This window comes from Ananas comosus, linkage group 8, assembly GCF_001540865.1.
Source record: "Ananas comosus cultivar F153 linkage group 8, ASM154086v1, whole genome shotgun sequence".
Classification (NCBI taxonomy): Eukaryota; Viridiplantae; Streptophyta; class Magnoliopsida; order Poales; family Bromeliaceae; genus Ananas; species Ananas comosus.
The window spans coordinates 10,201,442-10,208,366 of record NC_033628.1 but is presented as its reverse complement, the minus strand read 5'-3'; the positions used below and the strand labels follow the sequence as shown (position 1 = coordinate 10,208,366).

Sequence of the window (6,925 nt, the reverse complement as noted above, 5' to 3'; positions counted from 1 at the left end):
TTTTTCGTTCGAGATCTTTCAACTTTCTCTTTGTTGCTGTAAATACGAAAGTTTCCGAATGAAACTAACATTTTTTTAAAAGATTTAAAAATTCATTCATTCTAAAATTTTACTTGCCAAACGCCTAACTACACTATCGCTTTTTCAAAGTCCGAGAGGCACGCCGCGCAAATTATCTTTTAAGCACAAGAAATAAACAAGCTTTATCTTCTTCTTTCTTTTACATGCCTATGCCTTTTAGCCCAGTTTATTAAACAAGCTCCTATATATATATATCTAGTAACTAGCATGTTACATAGACAATTATAAGCTAGATTCCAATAATAATAATTTTTTTCATATAAATTATGACTAAACTTCTAAGAAGATACCGATACAGTGGGGCCTTGAAGACGCATTATAGGGACGAAGACAAGGAGCGTGTCCTCTTATGCGTAAAGCCATGGAAATTGTTTTCTTGAATAGGAAGAGTACTTAAATCATAGAACATATTTTATCAGTTGAGCCGGAAAATATTTTTGTGTGGCGCGTCAATAGTCCTATATTAAAATGACGACAAAAAAAAAAGAAAAAGAAAAAAGAAATAAGGCCACAATCTTTAATAATAATATATCTGAACTTAAATATTTTAGGCAGATGGTTTGAACACCTAATGAGTTGTTAGTCCAAATGAGTTAAACCACTACATGCACATTGGGTATCAGAATCGATTTGTCAATCGAAAATATGAGACGAATCTTACATCGCTTGATAATCTTGAGTTATGGAATGGAATCTAACGATGGCGGCAGGTTCTAAATAGATAAAATTTGTATTGTCTCAATAGTCCCGCGTTGAATAAAAACATTCTTAGCAACATCTATTTCTTTCAAAAAAAAAAAGAATGAAGGAGATAGTGCGCTACTATTCTCCCAAAAAAATAATAACAGTAACTAGACTTCAGTATTATGGGTCTGTGGTTTGGACCGAACGACTAATTATTGCTAGTGGGCGAAAACATTATATTTTAAGAAGTACAATGCAATGAAATGCCGACAAATTCTTATAAAAATAACAATGCAATACTTAAATTTCAAATTAGAGACACTAATCTAATCCTAATTAATTAAAAGAATTTCCGAATCAACTAATTTAAATTGTTTNTATTTTATCAGTTGAGCCGGAAAATATTTTTGCGTGGCGCGTCAATAGTCCTATATTAAAATGACGACAAAAAAAAAAAAGAAGAAAAGAAATAAGGCCACAATCTTTAATAATAATATATCTGAACTTAAGTATTTTAGGTCGATGATTTGAACACCTAATGAGTTATTAGTCCAAGTGAGTTAAACCACTACATGCACATTTTGGTATCAGAATCGATTTGTCAGTCGAAAATGTGAGACAAATCTTACATCGCTTGATAATCTTGAGTTATGGAATGGAATCTAACGATGGCGGCAGGTTCTAAATAGATAAAATTTGTGTTGTCTCAATAGACCCGCGTTGAATAAAAACATTCTTAGCAACATTTATTTCTTTGAAAAAAAATGAATGAAGGAAACAGTGTGCTACTATTCTCCCAAAAAAATAATAATAGAAACTGGACTTCAGCATTATGGATCTGTGGTTTGGACCGAATGACTAATTATTGCTAATGGGCGAAAACATGAGTAGGGCTAGAATACTTGTAAAAGTATCATGGGGGTGATACTTGTGTATTTTTAGCTCTTGGATGGAGAGATGTGAGATTGAGATGATGGTGGTGGGTGGTGGTAGGTGGAATAGTGTTTAATCCAAGGGCTATTAATAATCAAAAAATAAATCCAATGGCTTAAAACCTAATAGCACCATAATAGTGATACTTGTAAAAGTATCATAGCTCAACTCCGAAAACATTATATTTTAAGAAGTACAATGCAATGAAATGCCGACAAATTCTTATAAAAATAACAATGCAATACTTAAATTTCAAATTAGAGACACTAATCTAATCCTAATTAATTAAAAGAATTTCCGAATCAACTAATTTAAATTGTTTGATACCATTAAATATATAAAAGCCTCCCTTCCGCCCTTAAAACCATCATTTTTCAGATCTCCTGATCAATAGATTTGATGCCGAAAAATTATAAAATTTAACTTCTAATTACTTCAAATGGCGTGAATTATGTCTAATGAGATTGATGTCAATTCGAGTGTCTTATCATAAAAAATTAAAAACTAAAAGCACGAAAACCTCTGTACTCGAACTCAAGAGTTCACCTCCTTACTTTAGTAGCAAGGATTCCAACATGTTGGTGGTATCATAAGCCCTCAAGAAGAAGCACTAGCTAAAGCAACTCGAGCTCTTATTTAATTTGCTCTTTTTCTTGATGCCTAACACTTTTATTATCACGACAAATGGCCTAAACCATACAAATTATGGCCTAACCACAATTTAGCAACTGTTCGATGGTTTAGTCGTAAAAAAAGAATAATAGTTATATAGTCCAATTATGAAGTTTCTAATTTATTAAATAATCGCGAATGCCGACAATTATAATGATTACCCATTAAGCACCTTATTTTATCATTAATCAAATAATTAAGTTAGAAAGGGACATTCAAAAGGAAGGTCCTCTTTTAGTTCTCAAACTTTTAAATTTAACATTCAAAATTATATGCATTCAATAAACTTTTAGCTACCGTTTGGTTGGGGGTTAAGGGGTGGAATAACCCCTTAACCCCCAATTTATACCCAAACACCATGAAAAAAGGGTGGGGTTTACTAACCCCACTCCCCCTCCCAACTTTAACCCCGCACGCATTCCGAGTCCTCACCTTTTTCTTCTTTACCAATCATTAACCCCACTCCCCTTCCCAACTTTAACCCCGCACGCATCCCGAGCCCTCACCTTTTTTCTTATTTATCAATCATTATCTTCTTATCCCACCTACTCCAACCAAACACAAAAAAATTTTAACACCACTTTAACCCTGAACTTAACCCTATCCCTGGTATAGCTACTTTTCCCTTAACCCCGAACCAAACGAAGGCTTAAATGTATTTTATTTTGGTCTTTAATCGTTGCTTACATCTAATTTATTTGCATATGTCTATGCACCATGAATATACATAGGTTCTCTATCCATCTCATTTTTCTATTCAAAATTGTGATCCATTAAATAGTATGAATGAAATATGAGATTGAAAAAAAAGGATTTTGTAAGGTGTGACACAAAGATGCATAGATGCACTACCTGTAGGCAATAGTGAGTACCAACATCAAACTAAAAAATTCCAGAACCAAGATAAAACTTTGGCCAAAAATTTGGAGACTAATGATGCAATTTACTCACCTTTTAAGCAGCTCTGAAAGCCTTACTTGAATCTGTTCAACATGAAAGCAAGTGCAGGAATTCTTGGTAATCTGCAGATGGAGTTTACAGCTCAACAGCTCCAATTTAAGCAGTTAGTTCAGAGCATTTTTTTGACTCTCAGCCAACTTCTCTAATTCAAAAGTAGCAAACAAGAATTTGGCAAGCACCAACCATCCTAGCGCAGGCAATAACGAGCTTGATGATTAGTATCTGAGGTCCCAAATTTGAAATTTAGTTGTTTCAAATTTTCAGCTAAGTTTATTAAAAAAAAAAATGAAGCAAGCAGAATGCTACCTAACTTTGTAAGAGAAAAAGGAATTTGGCGAGCCGAAAATCTAGAGATCTTTACTCGAAAGCAAGTTTAAAGTACTATAAGAACATATGCTGTTATAGCTTCTAAAAGCAGCAGTATTTCAAACAGCACTTCATAAACAATGTAGAAGCTCCAAGTAGGCCAATTTAGACCCCATGTGAAATTAATAAGGAGATAGATCCATAAATGTATATGCTTTGACATGTCTAGTGTCATTGGATCGGCGTAAAGTTACGAGAAAACTATGAACCTAAATAAAGTTTGCTAAATCTCTTTATGAATATCCTATCGCAAAGTACCAACTTTAAGAATGAGAATATATGCTCCAAGGAAAAGTCTATAAAGTTCATGACTTTGGGTTAGATATGCCATATCACATTTTGCATTTTCTTATTTCCACCATGTTAGGTGTGAAATGGCACATCCTACAAACAAATTTGTATCTCGTAAAATTGTACCAAAAATCTAATCGAGAAAAATCAAAGAATGCAACAGTGTCGACAGCTATAATTCCTCAAATAGAAAATGGAAAAAGAGCAGACAGCCAATAAATCAATCAGTGTATACATAACCTGGATAAAGTTTGGCCTCCACTTCCTTGGATTCAGTGATGTGTCCGAAGCAGCTTTCAATATTCTTAGGGCGCAAATAGACTACAAAAACCTGCTAATTTGTTGCCATACAAACCCTGTCGATGAATAAGTTGCGATCCTACCATCTTCTAGTGCTTTCAATCACAAAGCATTTTAGTAAAATAGGGAATAAAGATTCTTACCCAGTCAATACCAAAACCTGCAAATTTAATATCAAAGACAACGAGCGATTTTTCACTTTCGTAGACCAAACCAAACCTGTCGAGTACTGAATGCTTTCTTCTCGCGGCACCAACATAGAAGAAATTATTGCCTGCACCCACTGCATCACCGCATTCTGTGCGGCGTGCGCCGCCTCTTTCAAACAACCCATTCCATCTCATACACCTAATAACCATTGAAATAGCTCTAGTGTTAAATCAAGAAAACGCAGCAACTTACTAGAGAATCCAAGAAATTCAAAGGTGTAACAATTAATCACATATCAAAGCACAAAACATAATTAAAAAAGAAAAGAAATTTAAACCGAAAGAGCATTAAGCCTATCCAAAGTAGACTGTAAGCATAGCTTCACTGAAACATGACTCGCCTTTCTGAAGCAGGAGGTGGGGTGGGTTGGGTGGGGGAAAGGGAATACCGTAAGTTCTCAAGCAGTCCCAAAGGCACAAGAATATCACTCACAATGAGCATAAATAATCTCGTTATGTATATTTGTAAAACTAAGATGGAAAACTGATCAGAATCATTACAAAGCTTACTGGATAACCCAGAAATATAGGAGATAAATAATTAATGGCTACCTACATAAAGGGAGGAGAGGAACTGCCATATCTGTCTGATCTCACAAACACCTTACTCAAGAATGGAGAGAGAAACGAGTTCTTTAGATCAAACAACACCAAATTGCAAATCTGAGCTCTTCACTGTATATTAACATCAAGGTAGCAAGAACTATTTTGGACTAAATTGGTTGAAACCCTCTTCGGGAAAAAAGGAAAAGAAACAGAAGACTTCAAATTTGAAGCACACATTTAACAGGTTCCATAGTATAAAAATGCCCTTAGATACAGTATGCTTAATCTTACATGACACATATCTGAAGCGTAAAGAATTGAACAAAACCGAAGAACTCCAGCCAATTCACCCCAACAGTGCCACAAATGGACCTGCAAATTGATCTAAATTAAAAATCAAAGAAATAATTTTCAGGATACCTCGAGAATGAACAAATAAAAAGCAAAAGAAACAAAGAATAAAGTCTGCAAATAAGGTTAACATCTAAATGCAGCAGGCTAAGCTGAAGGTAAAATTGTCTTACAAAAAATTGCTGAAAAGAAAGGTAAATGAAAGTGGCCATTAACTCAATTGAGCTACAAATGACATGAGCTACTAATATCTTAAGGCTACAATACCAATACCTGAAAAACATTAACCTTACAGGAACTGGTGAGTAAACTGCACTGCATCATAAATTATGGTTCTATAGCATATAAGGACGGTCAATTTCTGCAGGCATTTCAACAATCATCTGAATAAAATTAACACCAGAAATTAGTCAACACAAACTTATTTTCAGCATTATGTAAGATCAAGTAACACTACTCCATTGTAAGTGAAAAAGAAAGGAAAGAACATTTAGGACATAATTAGGAGAGACAAAATACAGTAAGCCAGATTAACCCCTGTTTTTTGTTGTTAAATTTGACTCCTGCACCAAAGTAAATATGTATATATAAAGTGACAAAAAGGACATACAAATAAGAGGATGTATAAATAATTACACAGAAATGATATACTTACATATACTATAACTCTTCCTACTATATTTATTAATCACATGATGGGAAGACATCCAATTTAAGTGGTGAAGAAAGTCGGCAACATGCTGTAAACAATTGTAGCATAAATTGTGAAGGGCACCTGAACTCGCAAATAATTGTAGCAACAGAATTTAAGCCACTTCTGTGAATAAAGGAACCCTAGTCGATTGCTAAAAAATGAAAAAAAGATATTAAAAGTAACTATTTGAAATCCATAAAAGATTAAGGACATGGAAAATCATGGAACCTGAAAATATTTGAAGGCGAGAAGCTGTCAAGCAGTGCAAACTTTAACCAAACAAAGGGGTATAGCCACAAGAGACAAAGACAAACAACAAAGCAAACTCAGGCAATCCAACAGTAATGACATAGCCGAAGTAAATATGAGAAAAATACTCCCTTAACAACATCAAAATATTGACAGCTTGACCCTAAGGGAAACGGCTTCTTGAGGTTTATTTTTTCACTCCTATGATCATTAAAGGGAAAGTTACTATAGGATGTCTAGAAAACTTTTAGGAGAACAAAACTCCACTATAATGCACCCTGAAGTTTAATTCTCCACTGGCAACTAACTGAAGAAAAGAGAAAGACAATACACTGGTATTGAAATATGACCTAATAAGATAGGAAATTCAGTTCTTCACATGTAAACTGCTAAGGATTTCTCTGTTCTTAGTTTACAAGTCCTAACTGAAGAAAAGAGAAAGACGATACACTGGTATTGAAATATGACCCAATAAGATAGGAAATTCAGTTCTTCATATGTAAACTGCTAAGGAATTCTCTGTTCTTAGTTTACAAGTCCTTTCTCGTTTTGCTACAGCTGAGAGAGAGTAAATTTTACTTCCTGTTTC

At 34.2% G+C, this 6,925-nt stretch overlaps 1 protein-coding gene across 1 annotated transcript; it reads right to left on the bottom strand.

Annotated features, from left to right (window-relative positions):
• Nucleotides 3,042–6,879, bottom strand: LOC109713775. The gene is made up of 5 exons (XM_020237965.1): nt 5,667–6,879; nt 5,334–5,414; nt 4,431–4,635; nt 4,228–4,318; nt 3,042–3,517 (listed from the first exon to the last, which is right to left on the bottom strand). Exons 1-5 carry the CDS (start codon nt 5,675–5,677, stop codon nt 3,435–3,437), a joined length of 471 nt encoding a protein of 156 aa, XP_020093554.1. The 5' UTR covers nt 5,678–6,879; the 3' UTR covers nt 3,042–3,434.

Coding starts and splice junctions, on each gene's coding strand:
- LOC109713775 (XM_020237965.1), bottom strand. Junction 4,636..5,333: donor ACGCTTCAGATATGTGTCAT/GTAAGATTAAGC, acceptor AATGGTTATTAG/GTGTATGAGATGGAATGGGT. Junction 4,319..4,430: donor CAGGTTTTGGTATTGACTGG/GTAAGAATCTTT, acceptor ACAAATTAGCAG/GTTTTTGTAGTCTATTTGCG.